At 33.4% G+C, this 21,145-nt stretch overlaps 1 protein-coding gene across 1 annotated transcript in view; it reads left to right on the top strand.

Moving 5' to 3' along the window:
* Window positions 1-20,906, top strand: part of LOC138309539 (transmembrane 9 superfamily member 1-like) — a 48,796-nt gene extending 27,890 nt beyond the window's left edge. The window contains exons 3-6 of the mRNA XM_069250769.1: window positions 12,028-12,138; window positions 12,372-12,534; window positions 12,918-13,109; window positions 15,206-20,906. Of these exons, the coding sequence (XP_069106870.1) occupies window positions 12,120-12,138; window positions 12,372-12,534; window positions 12,918-13,109; window positions 15,206-15,407 (576 nt within the window). The 5' untranslated portion in view covers window positions 12,028-12,119 and the 3' untranslated portion in view covers window positions 15,408-20,906. The remainder of the gene's footprint in view (window positions 1-12,027; window positions 12,139-12,371; window positions 12,535-12,917; window positions 13,110-15,205) is intronic.
* Window positions 20,907-21,145: the final 239 nt, after the last annotated feature.

Raw genomic sequence — 21,145 nt, 5'->3', positions numbered from 1 at the left:
AGACTACAGAGAGAGCGATGACTAATATCAAAGCCACACAGTCGACCACAGTGTACCGTTATACGCTCTTTTGATGTGCATCAAATGACTAAATACCTGTTCAAGTTTTACTATGAGATATAGTCCAGGGGTGTAGAGATCGTAAGTGATCGGAAGCCCTGGAGTATCGAGGATGGGGCTACTCACTCACAACTAACAATATACAAAATACTGCTTGACTCTGTAGGAAAAGAGAAGTAGAACGACATACAAGAACTGCTTGACTCAGTAGGAAAGAGAAGCAGACAAGCCTAAAGAATTTAGTAGCTGGTGGCTAAATTTCGGAGCAAACTTGACTTCTGTAAGTTGCTGAGAAGACCCTTGACTCTGAATCGAAGCGAATCATGAGAAGTCGACTTGACTCAACATGAAGAAGTTTGACCAGGACAAACTTGACTCCCAAAAGCAGCTAAAGAAAGCCCTTGACTCTGAGTTAAAATGACAGTCACTCATGAGAAGCGCTTTGACTTGTGCAGGAGTAGTTTGACCCCTTATAAAGCTACATATATATACAAAACAAACTAAAATTTGTTTTTCAGTATAAATCATATAAACAAGTATATATAAGAAAATAAAAATTCTATTGAGGGAAAATTCCCCGAGAATTTAAAGCCTTAAGCCTAGTAATGAGTATACCTAATCAGTAAGTGAGTAGCCCAATTAAACTGAAAAGAACAATTATAGCAATTAACACAAGATTAAAAGCAACATATATACAGATTAACGTAAGACAAACAAAATAATATACTAGAACAAATATAAACAACAGGTGTAGCTGGGGACGGAGTGTGGGTAACGACGATAGATCAGACTGACCACAAGAGCTGGAGGCAAAAATCTGAATGACGTCATCCAATACTCACATCCCCCTCTAGAGCCTACTGCTGATTGGTCAACATAAATACTCTCATCCTCGATACTCCAGGGCTTCCGATCACTAGCGATCTCTACACCCCTGGACTATCTCATAGTGAAATTGAAGCAGTTCAGCCGAAAACATTTGACCAATCACAGGCCAGCAAAGATTTCCTTTGAAGACTACAGAGAGAGCGATGACTAATATCAAAGCCACATAGTCAACCACAGTGTACCGTTATACGCTCTTTTTGATGTACATCAAATGACTAAATTACCTGTTCTATTCTGTTGCCTCCAGTTTTACTATGAGATAGTCCAGGGGTGTAGAGATCGTAAGTGATCGGAAGCCTGGAATATCGAGGATGAAATACTCTAGACTCATTAGCATATAAAAAAAATCAAAACAAAAACTGATCGCTCTTCATACCGAACGTACAAAAACTAAATATAAAAAGAAATACATGCATTGATACATGCACACAAACTTAAAAGATTGTATATTGTAGATGAAAGAGCTAAACAAACGTTATGTATAAACCAAAATTTAATCTTACACATTAAATTATCATTTTATACATAACTCAAAACAGGAAAGGATGTTGACTGTTTATTGATGGATTGAAATGGTTATCAGTAAACCATAAAACAAATCTTTGGCGTAACAGGGGCTACTCACTCACAACTAACAATATACAAAATACTGCTTGACTCTGTAGGAAAAGAGAAGCAGAACGACATACAAGAACTGCTTGATCTCAGTAGGAAAGAGAAGCAGACAAGCCTGGTGGCTAAATTTCGGAGCAAACTTGACTTCTGTAAGTTGCTGAGAAGACCCTTGGACTCTGAATCGAAGCGAATCATGATGAAGCGACTTGACTCAACATGAAGAAGTTTGACCAGGACAAACTTGACTCCCAAAAGCAGCTAAAGAAAGCCCTTGACTCTGAGTTAAAATGACAGTCACTCATGAGAAGCGCATTGAATTGATGCAAATGATAGTGTTCACCTCTTATAAAGCCTATACATATATAGATACAAAACATACTAAAAATTGTTTTTCAGTATAAAATCCTATAAACAATGTATTTAATAGAGAAGAATTATAAATACTATTGTGGGAATAATTCCACCTATGAAGTCAAAAGCCAAAAAGGTAAAGAGTATAGATTGTTGCTAGTTGAGATGCCACCAAATAACTAAAAGTATATTGCGAAAGATATATATATATTATAGTTAGATTTAACGGGACAATGTATAATTGTGCCGTAATGAATGGTATTTAGGTTCAGTATGATTGATATTATGCTAGTAAAACAATCAATAAGACCACTACGACCTCAAGGTTTGAATCACGTTTGGTCTTAGAACACCAGCAGCCGCTGACTCCAATCCTGAAGCAGAAATGACCATTTGTATCTAGATAATTCAAACCTATGCGAGACAAGAGGTTGATGTGCTATCACTTAACATTCGGACGTCACAGAAAAAAGGCGATCATGAGTTTTTTAATGATTACTTTGAGTGAATGTAATCGACAATAACTTTGGCTCGAGACTGTAATAACTAAAAGAGTGAAATTCGATGTTTCAAACACTCGTTAATTAATGCTCTTAATGCAGGTATCTTCGTGATGAATGTATGAAAGGAAAAATCGCACAGAAACAAAAGTTTTTGGATTTTTTTTGTCGAGAAGTTATCAGCAACGAATGAACTTTAATTTGATATTTTCCTTTGTCCGTATCTTTGATCGAAGTGACGTATATGAGAATAAAACTCATTATAAATCCTGCTTTGATACATTGTGTAGCAAAGTTAACTGTAAAATTATTTTTTACGTAACAAGTAAAGAAATGCTTGATTAAAGCATCGAGGCTATGATGCTTGACGTACGTTCACACCGATAATTGATCATTACAAACATTGTGTTTTGTGTTGCTAACCGAATAAATTCAAATTGAGATATTCATCAAACTCACCTGTAATTACATGTACCTGGCCGCGGGCAATTTGCTATTCGGTGGACTATATCGGGTATTTGGTATTGGGTATTGTCTTACTGTCAATCAGGTTAGGACATCCGTTAATTGGATCGTGATTTGAATTAGGGAAATCCCGTACATCTGTGCTCTAGGTTTTTTTATTGTCACATTCATTTTTAAAATGAAGATTTATGAATATATATTACACACACACACACACACACACACACACACACACACACACACACACACACACACACACACACACACACACACACACACACACACACACACACACACACATATATATATATATGTCGTACACAGGTAAAACAATAATGGAAGTTGACTTATTCAGAAACGAAAATGGTTCTAAGAACTATTTCAACTAAAGATTTAACCTTAAAAAATATTCCTGTCAAGTACTGTAATAACGGAATCGTAGCGTATAGCAATCTTCCGTAATTTCTAAGGTATTAGTAAGAATTCTAAGCATGTATTTTCACTGTTTTGAATCTACATGTATAGTCATACAAGAAGTGTTACAGTATTACCACACTAAATATACTTATTTAAATATCACACTAAGCATGTATATATCACACCATTTAAATCTCGGTATGATATACAAAAGGATCGACAATGAATAGGCTATTTTAAGGATTTAGTACAATTTTGAAATAACGATTTTTACACTTATACTGTAATTTAAAAACATGTATCAGAAATATCATTAATGTATTTCTGCTTTTTAGTTAACGTTATGAATAAAGTTTCAAAGGCAACGATATAGATATATATATTATTTTTCGGTTTAAGTTCGGTACCGTTACTACAATATAGCATAACTGACAACCGTTCACATTTTATTTCAATTAAAAAAACTGTGCCGTGTTTGCATCGTTATGACAGAAGTTTGAAATAAAAACACGCATTCTAGATATATTCATGCTTATTTTTTGTAATTTTACTCTTAAAAATATAGTGTTACATTATACTGTTTTTATTACACAGATTTTTATACTATGTATGCTATCTAAATCTCAGTCCAGACCGAGCCGATTATCATTTTGATATCGCTATCAAATTGGACTGATTATCTAATCTAAAGTTCGATAAATGCTTGTTTTAATATTTGAAATGGTGTAGATGGAATGTTTTGAAACTGAAAATATCTACATCATAAAGCTTGAATAACCATTTATTCGAAAAACTCATATTGTAGATCTAACGTATACGTATATATGCTGTATACATATATATTACTATGCTTACCGATAGCGCTAAAAGCTAGACGATTCGTTGGTTGGGACAAGGACGTATATGAGACAAATCCTTGGTTGGGACTTGATTTTTCATTCATCTAAAGCAATATCCTGACGTATTATATAAAAAAAATATTTGGCTGCACAAATCCTTTAATATGTTACTGAAAAACCCCCACATGTTTAAGTCAATAACACACTCTATTTTTGTTAAATCTCAATATTTCACTATTTCCGATGTAGATACAAGTTGCCGAATTTCTTGGTAATTAACAAATTTTATGATATGAAATTTTCGATAAGGGACTATAACAAAATTATAACATTTTAGTTTACAAAGGTATTAGCCGAAGTTAGATAGTATAACACTGTAAATAACTAAAAGAAATAAAAACCGAGGTATTTTTCCCCTCCCAAATTTTCCCAAACTTTCTAAATAAATTAATTAATTTTTGTTTCTTGATTTTGGGAAACATTTCATCTTTTTTATATATGTACTTTGCAGGGTATTATAATACATTATGTTTATTTTTGTTTTTATATTTGAAGAATTGGGGAAAAATGGTTTTTAGGCAATAATTTTTTTTCTTTTTAATGAATCCTCGTTAATTTAAATAAGTCAATAAAAAAGGAAAAATTTTTTGCGCAGTACATTCAACCTGGTCACTTTCCTCATGCTAAGGGCCGGTTTTCTTTGGTTAAAGATAATTTTAATTATGTGTTTCTGCTTTCCTAATAAACCATTTATTTCTGACAATTTTCCGGAATAATTGACGCTGTCTCCGTCTTCGGCTTTAAAATTAAAATACAGCGCGCACTTGCTCGACGACCCCGAACAATTACTCTCTAGATTTAATGTTGGGTAATCATACTAAACGTGCCCCCACTTCCGAACGATAGGTTCGTGTGTTTGATCACGTTGACCTTCCCCGGCGACGAGATTGTTGAATAAATGTTGTTTTGGTTGCTCCTGTTACATACATATTTAAATATTAGTGCTGAATTCTGCAGTGATGGCGGACTGAAAGAACACATACCAAGGAGTTTACCAAACTAAGGACTGTCCATTCTTCTGAAAGACGTCGGTTGACTCGGAATAACACAGCAACATGAGTCACGTTCACACAGGGTAAGATCAAATCTGTTGGTGTCCGACATTTTCTTTGATCCGATCTGTTGTGAGAGTATGGTACCTAGTGCTATATAAATTAGATCCATCTTCACTTGTGGTTCATTTGAGATTATAAAGGTAGAGAAACTGTACTGTAACCTTGGTATCCATTTTTTGTGAAGTGAATCGGTGCTTTTTGACGATTGTGGTTGTTGACTAAACACGATCTAGCAACAATACAATTTGTTAATTAAATTTGCTTCAGGCTGCTGTCTGAGTAGATGTGTATTGTAAGCTATAGAACAACTCAATACACACATATGGCGCTGTGATAACGTCTCAAGTTTTCATTTAGACTCGAACATCCAGAGATTAATCTACTTAAATGATTTGAAATGGAATACATAACATATCTTGACAGTTTTAAAAATCGATTAAACACTGTTTAAACCCCATTCACATTGAATGGAAAGTTTTTGTTTTTATGATCATACGTGTAAACCATTATTTCCATATGACATAACCTTAATAAAATGCATTTTTGCAATTATTAACTGCATGACTGGTATATGTACATTTGTATTATTTATCATTAGCGCTATAGACTATACACAAATAATACAATAATAATATTCACATTAATATTATCACATGGGTGATGTCATTTATCACCTAATTTATGATTCCAATAAATCTAATATTGATATGATTTCAAGATTTGATAGAATAACATATATTCAGAATTACATCTTGTACATGTACACTGTACATTGGAATATATGAAAAACTAAGCTCATAAATGTGTTTGATCCAGTAGTTTAAAATGTTTCTCAAGTCCTGTATTAAACTTGCTTGACCAAAGTGTATGCATTTTTGCTTCACCAGACGTAGATCATTATTCATAAAGAGCTGACGTTATTCATAATCTTTGTTACCGCTGTTATCAGTAAAACAGGAACATTTAAAATGCTCTGTATTTTCTTATTGGTATCAATACTGTTCAATAACATCATGCTAGTTTTTATTTTCCTGTTCATTTTTGAGATGGCAGAGTGATTTAGGTATTCCAACATATATTACCAGTATAGCTCTCCACCTCTAAGTCAGGAGGTTAAAACCACCAGAATCAAATGTGTTGGAATTGACCATTTGGGTCCCAAAGAAATGGTCTTATTAAGCAGCTGGTCTTTAAACAGAGGTGGTCACTAAGACAGGTTTGACTGTATGTGACTTTATAGTGACTGCATGTTCAAAAAGGAAATAGTGACTGGGCTCACGCTACCCATTCATATTTTCGTTATTAATGAATCAATCTAGCTAATTGCTAAAATAAATTCATCCTAATTCGCAAAAAATGCTTAAGTATTTCTTCACACACCTGATATCCAATTACGCGGACACAAGCTTCAAACAGTTTTTTTCAGTCTCATAACTTTCATAGCAAGTCTAAAACAGTTGATAAATTAATCAGTTACTCTGCCATATATATTTTAATGTTGGAGGGATGTAAAGTAACAATACGCACAAAGGAGTATGGTTTAATGAATGGTCAGGATCTTTTGTATGTGTGTACTTTTCACTTGATGCATAAAAAAACCATTATTTGATGTTCCTAAGTAATTTAATGTTTATTCATTATGGAATGCTGTGAATGCACCATTTGCTAAATGAAATTCTTATTTGCTAAAGAGAAAAAAATAACTTTCGCAACTTTTGCTATGCAAACTGGAAAGTTAGTGTGAGCCAAGAGTGAATTATATTATTTCATCAATATCAAAACACACAATTAATTTTCATATTTTTATGAACTAAATGTAAGATTTATATTTCATCATAGTTTGACCTAACTTATGCACTGTGACATCCATCTATTTATTTTAGAATCCAGCAAACAAGCTTTCATGCTAAAATTACGGTTAATCAAACATTGTGGCGAGTAAAATCAATATTACTTAACTGCCTGAATAGTTCTAGGGCGACGTACAGTGTAATCTTGTCACCACAGCAATAGACATCAGGATGGGATATATTGTTTATTGATATCTATCTGACATGTACATGACAAAGGTATAAATTATTGTGCTAATTCAGTAATTGATATCAATAAATTAATATCGATCATATCACAAACATTATCACGAAATCGAGTGTATATCACATTACCTGTAAATACAGAAGTCTACACTGGAATAAATAAAAGCAGAAGTATCAGTAATTCCCATGATACAGATCTATCATGTCAAAAATGACATCGTTGTTGGGCTAGGTAATTGTCAAAAATGACATAGTTGTTGGACTACGGAAATAGCTATAATATATTATAGTATAACAATAATTTTTGGTGTAGAAATACATATATTTTATCTGTTTGGCCTGTTTACATCCAATAATGTTTTGTTTATGTAAATAATTTATTGCCTGCATCACATGCTTGATAGAAAAGACCTTTTTTTTGGTGCAGTCTGCTTTCTATTTCATTTCTGAGACAGTTGTTCGTCTGGACTTCAGGGATGTAGTGGGTAACAAGTACTGTAATATATAAACCAGACAGGACTACGTTTATAGTGGTAGTGTAGTTAGATTTTATCTGGAGGACAAAATCAACACCATGAGTCTTGTTCCGATGACACAGTAAGTGTAATGGGTTATTTAAAAACATTTTTGTTTATTTTGGTTTAATTAGATTCAATTTTAATAATAATTTTAGACTTACATGATTTTTGATACTATTTCCACTGTATACTACACCTTGTGTGTGTGATATAAGACCCTGACATAGCTTTTGCTCTACATTTCTTTGCCGTTATGTATTCAGTTGTTCCTGCAGGCAACTTTACAAGGCATCTTAATGGTTCAATATTGGCAGTCAAATTCACATTTGACATTAGATACTTGATCATGTTTTGATAAAAAATTTTAAAGTGTGTGTTGTCTGTACAGTAGATCAAATAATATTTCTCTGTTTCATGAATATTCAGGAGTTCTGATATTGATATGTGTTGATGTTATGTATATGTATTTATTTATTTTGGATTGATTTTGACTAAATTACCAGTTGTCTGGCAGTGTTTGTATTTAAAGTTTGGATTAACAGGTCTTTTATAAAGTCAGTATTTGTTATTTTAAGTGCTATAGTTGGAGTGGCATACTCAGTAAAGTAACTTTACCATATGTGTTAGGGTGGGTATAATGTGTAGCCACCAGCTACTACTAGACACCAATCATTTAATTAATTATTTACTTTTTTACTTCTGTTCCACATACTGATATGAGTCTAAGATTTATAGACTTGATTGATATTTCAAAATTCTATTAGTCTTTCAGGAAATAGTAATTGTCAGTCATCATGATCGAAATTGTTCAAACTAGTCTTTCAGGAAGTTTGTAGTAAACATGTGACACATAATCGTCGGTTTTAAAACTTTTCCACAATTATTGAACAAATTGTACATTCTTTGACGACCTTGTGAATTCTGTGACCTTTTAAAATCTAAGGTGCAGTTAATTTTCTCTTATGACCTTGAGAAATCACTGATATTGGAAGATACCTTAATTAGAAGAAGAGTTTTTCCATTACCCTTGAGAGCTTGCTGTCAACCCTAGCTAAGTGTTGATTCTCCCATTTGACCTTGACACTGATTTTGGGGGGACTTTACCCATCGACCTTGAGAAGTTGCTGATACCCTAACCAGATGTTGATTTTCCCTGTTGACCTTGGGATACCTTACCGAAACTTAAGGAGTAGACTTTCTCCATCGACCTTGAGAGGTTTACCGATGCCCTAACCAGGTCACGTTTTTCCCTGTCGACCTTGAGAAGTCTGAGATACCTTTACTTGGAATAGACTTTCACCATCGACCTTGAGAGGTTACCGATGTCCTAACCAGGTGTCCATTTTCGCTGTCGACTTTGAGAAGTCTGAGATACCTTTACTTGGAATAGACTTTCACCATCGACCTTGAGAGGTTACCGATCCCCTAACCAGGTGTCCAATTTCCCTGTCGACTTTGAGAAGTCTGAGATACCTTTACTTGGAATAGACTTTCACCATCGACCTTGAGAGGTTACCGATGTCCTAACCAGGTCACGTTTTTCCCTGTCGACCTTGAGAAGTCTGAGATACCTTTACTTGGAATAGACTTTCTCCATCGACCTTGAGAGGTTACCGATTCCCTAACCAGGTGTCCATTTTCGCTGTCGACTTTGAGAAGTCTGAGATACCTTAACTAGGAATAGACTTTCTCCTTTATTGATTTTATTGATCTGTTTGTGATACAGGTAGTCTTGTTTACCTGTACCTACCTGGACTGGTGTGCTATCTGCCTTCTCTATTAAGTATTCAGTAAACACCTTATGAGAACACATAAATTATTACAAGTGGAAATTGACTTTGTTTAGAGGGTTTTTGTCTGATTATTTATAAATCTGCGGTGATGTGGAGTGCTTGTCTTTGTTACTATGAACAGTTGTGTAGATATGACAGGCACTGTAAGAATGGATAAGTCCCCTCGCCGGGTATCAGTTATCCTGGGTAATGTATTATCTGAGCCGTCCTTGGGCTGGGTCTGACACTACTGCCTTGGCAAGGCTTTATCTCATGAACTGGGAAGGGGCATTTTTACATCATTTTGAGAAGAGTACTAGTAAAATGGAAAAGGGATTTTGAGAATAATATGTGTCTTAAAGAACTTGGTAAAATTAGAATATTTGGAGAGTGTCTATTATTGGACACAAAATGCCCCTCGAATAACTTTTTTAATTAAAGTAATTTTCAAAAGTATTAATTGTTTGGGCTATGTCCCATAGATTGTATAACATCTACTAGGTTTTTTCCTCACTTTCATTGTCATCTGCTGAATGTGTATCTTGGAAGGCTTTGTTTTTAGTTTTTTTTGTCTCATTGTGATAGTGAAAAAGTGATGAACTACACCTATAGTGCTATCTTACTGAAACATACCACTGATGTTAACGAGTTCCAGGATACTGGGGTCCAGTTTCAAAAGTCTCTTGATGTGTTGGCAAGAGTTCATTTTTCAACTTCTTCCTAACTGGTTAAAACATTAAATTTGATAAAAAAAATTTAAAAAAATTACCATAAAAAATATAAAAAAATGGATTTTTTAAACTGCAGTCTTCCTTTTTGTTTATGTTGTGTCCTTTTCATAGGTTTCATATTATGACTTTGAAAACTTTTGTGTACATTTAATTTCAATCCAGACATTTTATGTTTGTATGACAAAGGGTTACCTGTTAGGGAGATGTATTAAACATGCGATACCATCTCCAGGGTGGCTGGGTAGTCAGACACAACACAACACTTCAGTGTTTTTCATAACTTACCTTTAACTTAGATAAATAACTTAATCCTACTGCAGAGAGAAAAACTGGGTGTAATATACAGGTGATGAAAAGTATAGAACACGTCATGATTAATTAAACAGCGACACGTAACATGTCTGACGGTAGAGAAGGGCGGTAACAGATTTATTATTGAAAGTGACATGAATGTAAATAATAAATTATAAACTTCTTCAAGTAAATCACTGATCAATGAAAAGAGTGAATGTAAAACTATAAGAGTATTAAAAAAGGAATTGTTTGAGCATGTATTTCAGTCTAAGTCTGCACTTCAGCTCCAGGTTATAACTTACAGTCTTATATAAGACATTAAAGGCACACTGTCAACCATTCTATGAGATAATAAAGTTAACGACCAAACTTATACTATTATCAATGATTTATTTTTATGAGTGATAGGTAAACATGAAGGTTTATAAGACTCGAGTACCATTTCTTATGTGAAAAAAAAGATCCGATGAAGCTATCCCCTGCATTGAAAATCTTCCTATAAATGTCTTAGAATTTCTGATGTTGATAAATTGTCTTGATTTTTATTGATGAGACCTGCAGTACCTGAAATCAATAGGTACATTGCAATTTGAACTGTTAGCTTATATATATATAAAGCTGATGAATCTTGTCTTTTGTATACGTCTAAGATAGGGGGAGATAATCTAGTAAAAGTAGTCAAGTATCTGGTGGTCACTCTGAACAAACATTGTTTATTGTTAGCTTTCATTTTGGCAGTGAGATAATTCTTCCAAAATATTAACATTTTCACTGCAGTCCCACTATGTAACCTTACCAAACGCAGTTGGTAGTCATATAGTCTATGAACTTCAAGCGCTTATTATGATGTCATTATCATTGTGACGTCACAATTGTCGTGCCAGCGATCACGTTAAACGCTGTTCAAATGGCTTTTCCATCCATGACGATAACGAATGATTATTTCATTATAGATGCGAAAATCCCTTGGGATTTCATCATAAAATTGTAACCAAGTGTAAATATAAGCATTGAAGGTCTTTAAGTTGGCATTCATAGCCATAGTGAATGCCAACTGAACAGAGGTAAATTCAACATGAAGTGCTCTGCTGAACAGAGGTAAATTCAACATGAAGTGCTCTGCTGAACAGAGGTAAATTCAACATGAAGTGCTCTGCTGAACAGAGGTAAATTCAACATGAAGTGCTCTGCTGAACAGAGGTAAATTCAACATGAAGCGTGCTAGGCGCTTCATGGAATTTGCCTCTGTTCAGTTTGCATTTATATTGGCTATGAATGCCAACTGAAAGACATTCAATGCTTAAATGAATACATTACTTATATCTAGCTATTTCCAGGTAACAATCTGATTTCAAATTTGATAAAAATAAAGCTATTCACACATTAAAAAGGTTGTTGGTTTTAAGTGAGATCTTTTCTGTTCCAGCACCTTTCTTCCTCGTGTGGGCCATTGTCAACTCTGTCGCCTGGGGATACGGTACCACTCAGGCATTACCGTGGACAACGATTGTCTTACTTATGTGTTTATGGTTGTTTGGTAAGTATTTAATGCTGAATATCTCCAACTCTGAAGTATATGTATATATATATATGGATCTGTCTCAGTCTGAAATTAGAATTAGTAAGGAAAGAGTTTAATAATGTGAATAATCTGAACATACAACAAATATGAATCCTGTATTTTATAAAGTTATAGGAAATTGTTGATAGTTATGATAATTGATGGTAAGCCTGTTGATAAATATGAGACATATGTTTGCTGTGTTGTAGTTGGTTACCCTCTGACTGTGCTAGGAGGGATATTTGGTAAAAATTGGGCCAATGGATTTGACGCCCCTTGCAGAACAAAAAACATATCGCGAGAGATCCCACCCGTCCCATGGTATAGATCATCGTTCGCTCACTGTGTTGTGGGCGGATTCTTGCCATTCAGGTAAGTAACAGTAACTTTTTGTCCTCTGTTTAAATTTTATATGAATGTTGAATTTTCAAACAACAAGATCGTGAACAGGTAGCCATCTTGGCTTTTGACCACATGGCTTGTAGGAAGGGAGGGGGAGTGGAGAAAAAAGTTCCATCTTTAAATTTACTGAAAATCACCTGATTTTTACCTGATGTAGTTTTTAGGTGGTAATCAGTAGTCGTTTTTTTAATGAATGACATAAATGTAATAGGAAGACATTATATAATTTGTTTTTGAGCCCAAAGTTGAAAGAAATATTTTAAAGGAATCCTGATCATTCTAACTAATACAAAGATATCATATTGATGTTGATGTATTGTTAAATTTATATTGATGTATGTGTCGTTTTTCAGTGCAATCTCCGTGGAGCTATACTATATCTTTGCCACCCTGTGGGGCCGGGAGCAGTACACGCTGTATGGTATCCTATTTATAGTGTATGGGATACTGCTGAGCGTGACAGCCTGTATCTCCGTCGCTCTAACCTATTTCCAGCTGTCTGCCGAGGACTACAGATGGTGGTGGAGATCCATATTCAGTGCTGGGTAAATAGTCAGATTTATACCTAATACATATCATTCATCAGTAAATACAGCTATGTAATGGTTACAAAACCTCTCATTCATCATAGATCTAACACAGTATTTGATTACCGTATTTTTGCGCGTATAGTGCACACTTTTTTTCATAATCTATCAAGTGAAAAGTTGGGGGTGCGCACTATACGCAGGTACAAGGCATGGCCAGGTCCTGGGTTATGATCACCGACCGGCAGGTCCGAGCTATGCAGTAACATTTTGTACACGTTGTCGTGAAATAATTATGATTAAATACTTGGATCTTTAAGTCAATGGTCAATGCATATATTCAATATAAAAGGAAAACATCTCTTGAAATTTTTATCTTTAATTCCTTGAAAGTCCGTTTTGAGAGCACGTGTGTTCATGACCGGATTCATGTTACGATCGTGAATCTTCAGTAAGGTATCTCCAAATCTAAATGGCTAAATGAATATAGCCTGGAGCTTGAAACGATGTATAAGTGTGTGTAATTAATTCGTCACATTAGACAGATTACCTTATAAATAAGTTTCTCCAGCATGTGAAAACTTTTGAACTTGCAAATGTTTACGGAAGTGAGTGTAATCCCACATGCAGAGCCAGCAAATTAAATACGAAACTAAAACCTTCCTACATTAACACTGACCAATCGGCACTATAAATGATGATATGACTGTAAAATTTACTCTTATTACTATCTTTTGAAATGGTTCTGTAAGATCTTGTCCTGATTTCAATACTAATTGAAATAATTGAGAATACGGAAGCGTGCAGTCAGTAATCAAATATGGCGGCCACCTGTGGTTGATTGGCCTACTCAGTCGGCTTTCCAGCTAATATCTTGGACAATGATTAAATCTAAATGCCGAACAGATACACAATAGACTTGATTGATACCACTTGGAATTACACAAGGTATGGTTAATTATTTGATTGTAGAACCATCGTTGTTGATATCCTCATTATAGTGTCACCGGCAATTCACAAGCTAACTAGGCTTAGGCCTGCCGTTGTGTAAACAAAGTGTCAATCATCGTGTCAAACTCCTCTCGCCAGTTAATTTTAATGAACAGAAGGTTGTTTTAAGCACTGATAAACAATAAGAACCGTTTGATTTTGTTCTTCAAAAGTGTTTGGAGGCAATGCAAAATGTTGTGAACGAAGATACAAAAACTGAGATTTTTTTTTGTAAATATTTTTTTTTTTCCAAAATGAAACTCAAAAACGTACCTGCGCACTATACGCGGGTGCGCACTATACGCGCAAAAATACGGTAGTCTGCAAATTAAATTACAAAATTTAAAGATAGATGTTGGCTGTATACTAAGTTTGATTCTTTAATGAAATGTCTCCGTAGATACAACATATCTCATTTATCAATTCAAAGTGTTTACCAGTTACACATATTTTTGCAAAACACAGTAGATTTATGCTTATTTTCTATTCTGTATTTGCATATTACAGAGTTATCTGCCCTTGCGGATAGGTATTGATTGTAATGTCATGTGTTTACGAGCGTAATGTCATGCTTATCGGAGAAAACAATGTGAAATGTGTTGACAAAATAATGACGTAACAATCTTGCAAGGGAGCTAAATCTGTAATATGCGAAGATGGAATAGAAAATGTAGAATTTTATCATAAAGTTCTGTAACAATTTGATGAATTTTATATGTTGTTGCGTTGTAACTAGAGGTCAACTCCTATCCACTGTCACTTTTTATCTCCCCTTAGGTTCTGTGTGATTAATGAGCTTCATCAATATATGATATAATGTAATTAAATGTGATATATGTTTTATCTGTACAGATCCACTGGTATCTTTGTGTATATATAATATAATGTAATTAAATGTGATATATGTTTTATCTGTACAGATCCACTGGTATCTTTGTGTATATATGATATAATGTAATTAAATGTGATATATGTTTTATCTGTACAGATCCACTGGTATCTTTGTGTATATATGATATAATGTAATTAAATGTGATATATGTTTTATCTGTACAGATCCACTGGTATCTTTGTGTATATATAATATAATGTAATTAAATGTGATATATGTTTTATCTGTACAGATCCACTGGTATCTTTGTGTTCCTCTACGCCACCTTCTACTACTTCAAACGCTCCAACATGTCTGGTGCCTTGCAGACTCTGGAATTCTTCGGCTACACCGCACTCAGCTGTTACGTTTTCTTTCTCATGCTCGGAACAGTATCATTCTTCGCTTCTCTAAACTTTGTCAGATATATTTATGTCAATTTGAAAATGGACTAAAAATTTGTTATTTGTTGTAGAATTTTTGACAAAAATATTATTTCTTAACATGTAAATGTAATAAATCTAGATTTTTTTCAACCTTGGCTATTACATTTTTGGTGTCATATTTTAACATAAAGTCATATTTTTTTGTTAATATTAATATCGTATATCTATTTGTTTTATTTGCTGTGAATGGACATATGTTAGTACTGATCATATTTTAGGAGTTTCTGTTACGAAATACTTTGTGGAACACTTGTGTTAAAATATATGATTACGCTAATTACATTTTCTGTGTACTGTATTACACTATATGATACAATAATTTCTTCAATTACACAAATTCATCAAACTTATTCTGAATGGATTTCGCATTTTACTTTCGCAAATTTCGCGATCAGAAATTCATGAAAGTTTATTTCCGCACATTAATATTTGCACAATATGAATTGAAAGGTATTTTAAATTCTTTTTTTTTTAAATCTGCAAATGTGAATCTTTACAAACTTGTTTTTAAATGGAAATCTGGAAATTTGGTAGCCGCAATAGAAAGTTGGTGTACAGTATGCTAAAATAAGTAGAGTATGTTAACAGTACTGTGCTCAGAAGTGAAAATAGATTTGGTTTAGTTTGAGTATGGGTACATTTAGAGTTTTAAGTGATAGTAGTCTTATGTCCCTTATCAATATTGTGTATCTTTAGAGTTTTGTTGAAGATTTGATTATTAGCCATGAAATATATTTTTTCATCCATTGTTGTAGGCAAACATACTTAACATGTGACTGCCTGTACACTTCTCAGTTTCAATGCTGGTATTTTGAGACAGTTTGTGAATTTCTTGTGGTTTTAAGTTTTTTACAAGCTCACAACGATACGATAGTATTTTGTATTTATCACAGTAAAAAAATTTTTAAACATAATCGCAAGCTTGTTAACTTATAAATAAATTGATATAATTAGATGTAATTCCAGAATTCTGTGATGGTTAGTGTCTCGTGGTCTGAAGGAATGACTTAAATTTAGTCCTAGCGTTCCCCACACTCAATATGTGATATTAATAATGAAGGATTTGATCTTTAAGAAAATTCATCCTGCTTTGCATAAATTCTGCATTCCTAATTGGGGAGGGACGATTTCATCATCCAATATTTTCTAATATGAATATTTATAACGCCTATACACATGTCAGACTGTGTACAGATAACATAGATCAATTAAAGTTACATATAGAATTGTTAAATTCAGTAGTGAATGGTCTGGTTTAGTTCTAATAGAGAAACTGGGAGCTCAATAGCTCTGTTATAAATAGTAGACTTATTTGTAATTACAACATATAACCTGTGGTAATGCCAGACATCAATCACAAAAAAATGCAAATCTTGTCAGTCAACATTGTATACTAACATTATTACCAGAATATTTGGTTCCTGTGGCCATAGTTACATTGTTACATCCTAACTATACAAGACTTTCATGAATAAACTTTTCCGACCACCTGTCAGTTTCAGACATACACAATACCTGTATTTTATATATAATCTTGTATATATATATATAACTGTCCTTTCTACCTGTTCTAAGTGTAATGTCTTATATTCATGCAGAGTTATCAACTACCTATTTGCTGGAGTTTAATATCACGCTTGCTACTATTCTGTATAAGCATATTACAGAGTTATCTGCCCTTGCAGGTAGATATTGATTGGGATGTCACATGTTTGCGAACGTAACGTCATACTTTTTGGAGAAAAAGACTCACAAAATAATAACGTCAAAATGGATGACTACTTGCAAGGGAGTTTACTCTGTAATATGCGAAGACAGAATATACACATTTTCATGACACCATGTGGGAACATTTTGTGAAATTCTATTCTTCATGAATTATTCAAGTACAATATACACATGAATTATTCATGTATAATATACACATTAATTATTTATGTACAATATATATACACATGAATTATTCATGTACAATATATACACATAAATTATCCAGGTTCAATATATATATACACATGAATTATTCATGTACAATATATACACATAAATTATCCAGGTTCAATATATATATACACATGAATTATTCATGTACAATATATACACATAAATTATCCAGGTTCAATATATATATACACATGAATTATTTATGTACGATATACACGTGTTTTATTCATGTAAAATATACATATTCCTGAATTATTCATGTACGATATACACATGAATTATTCATGTACAATATACATATTCCTGAATTATTCATGTACAATATTCACATGAATTATTTATGTACAATATTCACATGAATTATTCATGTACAATATTCACATGAATTACTCATGTACAATATTCACATGAATTATTCATGTACAATATTCACATGAATTAGTCATGTACAATATTCACATGAATTATTCATGTACAATATTCACATGAATTACTCATGTACATTATTCACATGAATTATTCATGTACAATATTCACATGAATTATTCATGTACAATATAAATAGATAAATGTATGGTTTAGAGCCTGAGGTGTGTGTGGGAGTGACGTGTGTGTGTGTTAAGTGAGTGTGTATTATAAATGTGGACATGAATGTGTATAATGTGTGTGTAAATGAGGTGTAACAGATATAGATAAATGGCTGGATCCCAGCTGTTATCTTACAGTTTATATATGTGAGTGAAGATCATCAGTTCTACACATATTCAGAAACATATTAATATCATCATTAAAAAGACATGACTAGTATGATTAGATTGAGAGTGTTTTTGATGTATAACCAATTTGTTTCAGCAATAATCATTATTGGATACCTGTATATCTAATATCATTGTTAACAAATACCTACTGTGAACCGTACATCTAATATCATTGTTAACAAATACCTACTGTGAACCGTACATCTAATATCATTGTAAACAAATTCCTACTGTGAACCGACTTATTTACCTGCCTGATTAAATTTCTCCAATTTTTTGGGTGATATGAAATCACGCAAAACTGTTTCAAGTACAGATAAAGTAGTACTCCAGAAGTCTAGATCGCAAAATCAAATCTCAATGAAAACGTCCCCGGGTATAAAAATATGAAATGAAATCTCAACGAAAATAAGTTGTTTACAGTTTGCATCTTTCTTGCTGGTAGGTATTGATTCCAATCTTATGTCTTTGTGGGTGTAACATATTTTAGATATGAACTAATGCGTAACAAGCGATACCTAATTTAAGGGCAGATAACTCTGTATATCTAGATCAGGAGTACTTTGTGTACAGGTATTTGTGAGTGTCCACTTGGATATCTTGGAGCAAGTTTCATATTTATTACTTTTATTGTAATTATTTTTTTTTTTTTTTCACATTCTGACGGAACAGAGTGAAATATTAAGACTTTGACCAGATAACATGGCTCAATTATTGAACATTTCATTCAGGCGTACAAGATATAGGGGGCCGATGATAGAAAAGGGAAATAAATTCCTAGTTTATATCTACTTTGTGTACATAGAGAGGGTTGAGTATACTACAATATACAATAATCGAGATTTATTTATCTGTTTCTATTTTGCATAATGCTTTGCCATAGACCAAGCACTTTATATCATCAGCTACATGTATACGCTGTATTTATTTTGCTCTTGCAGGAAAACCACAAATATACATATTTCCTGACGGAAATCGTCTATATGGGTATCCATTATTTTATAATCAAATTGGATATATGATTACAATTGTTGAAGTTTGTTAAGATAGTTTTGTTTTGTATGAAGATTCACTTTACCCTATTCACATGTCACATGATAGTTAATGTGTAAAGTACAAAGTTGGTTGCTCTCCACAAGAGAAATTAATTTTAAATGGTTTTGGCACATCAAGAGTTCCATATTTTGAGAGGGATGATAAAATGTTACCATGGTAACTGTTTATGTTGGTGTTTGTTGTGTTATTAGTGCTTGGTTCTGTAAACAAACTTATTTTGGTGTGCGATTATAATTCACGTATTTGTATTTCACAGGTGATAATACATGTATATCACGAAAATTGATCACCATAAGGAATAGTAAAAACACTAAATGAAGTCGCCATGAAAATTAGCTTGTTTCCAGTAAGTGATGCTAGTATAGTCGGTGAATATTTTTTTTTAATGTATGGCCACACTGGAGGCCATTATCATCCAATAGAGAATGTGTGTGGTAGGAGGTGCCATGTTTGGAACTACTTTCTGTTGCTATAGATACCATACAAATCAGTCATATTTTACGTATTTGACAGTATACAGACCCCATTCTCTATAAAAGTTGTGACGTTTGGACATGACATTCTGATACACATCAAACTTGAGTCAGTTTAAATATTTTACGTGTTATGACTTCGGTATGTTTCGTTTTTTAGTGAGGTTTTCGTCTCTAGCTAAAAACTAATTACAACAAATGAAAGTGAGGCTCAGTTATAGGTACTCCAACAATGTTAGAGGTATAGCACGACAAGACACTAATTTTGATCATTTCGTCGTGTCTAACAATGTCGATATTGTTTCTCAATATCTCCGTCTAATATTATTGGATTAAGTCAGAGGGACATGGATGCTGATTAGATCAAATACAGAATAGTTTTTCATGCAGAGGTCTTTCATTAGATGTACATAGAGTGATATGGTGTATATGTTTCATAATGTTCTGGATCCGTTGTAGAGAGAACTGTTCAAGTCTATATATAGAGCGAACTACTTACAAATTGTGTATATAATATATAGTGTCAGATGACCAAGTCTCAGAATCTGAGCTGGTATTAGATTTTGTATGAGAAACATTCAGATAAATGAAAATAACAACGGTTCAAATGTTGAAAAATAGACAGATGAAACTGGGATGAAAATCGTTTTGGTTGAAGAGCTGGGCAGATTTCAGATGATATATAAACCTGGGTCAGAGATTCAAGAATTTAATTTTAATGTAAATTTTCACTAAAGATATAGTGGTATTGTTTATCATACTGTTGGTTTTATTCTACATATTGATATTATTATACATTTATTTTTGTAGATATCGGTCTTGACACAGTTGAAAATTTGCTAAAATTGCTTTTGAACATGTAATAAAGCTCTGTGAGGCACAAACTTAGTATATTAAACATTCCAATTTCAAGATTAAAACTGTATTTTAAAAGAAAATAATTTTGAAATGACAATCCTTGCAAACAAAGCCCCTCACATTAACAACACATTTTCAGTGATCAGTGTGCAGCTTGGCGTCGTCACAGCCTGATGTAGTTTGGCGTCGCCCCAGCTTGGTGTAGTTGGGCGTCGCCCCAGTCTGGTGTAGTCGGCCGTCGTCCTAGCCTGGTGTAGTTGGGCGTCGCCCCAGCCTGATGTAGTCGGCCGTCGTCCCAGTCTGGTGTGATATAACGAGTGGTAGACTGTTGATTGTTATACAGTAGAAATACTGCAGTACACCCATCTTATCTATGTAAATGCTAATAAAACAGAATAATACATTGGGCGATTTCTTTACATGTGTGTTGACTTTTCTGTTATTCTAACTCTTGATTGGTATATATACCATAGTCGGTTGTTTACATGGGGATGAAATTTTCCTTGATTTTGAGGGATATTGCTATTATGGCAAAATTTTAATCTGCAAAATATTGGCAAATTGTTATGATATAAACCTGAAAGCCAATGCAGAAATTAAAAAGCGCCAAAATTTTACATTATTACTACAATTAGTTAAAAATTTTGACCTTGCGTAA

The sequence above is a fragment of the Argopecten irradians genome, chromosome 15 (genome assembly GCF_041381155.1).
Source record: "Argopecten irradians isolate NY chromosome 15, Ai_NY, whole genome shotgun sequence".
Taxonomy (NCBI): Eukaryota; Metazoa; Mollusca; class Bivalvia; order Pectinida; family Pectinidae; genus Argopecten; species Argopecten irradians.
This window is presented reverse-complemented; position numbering and strand designations above follow the sequence as displayed.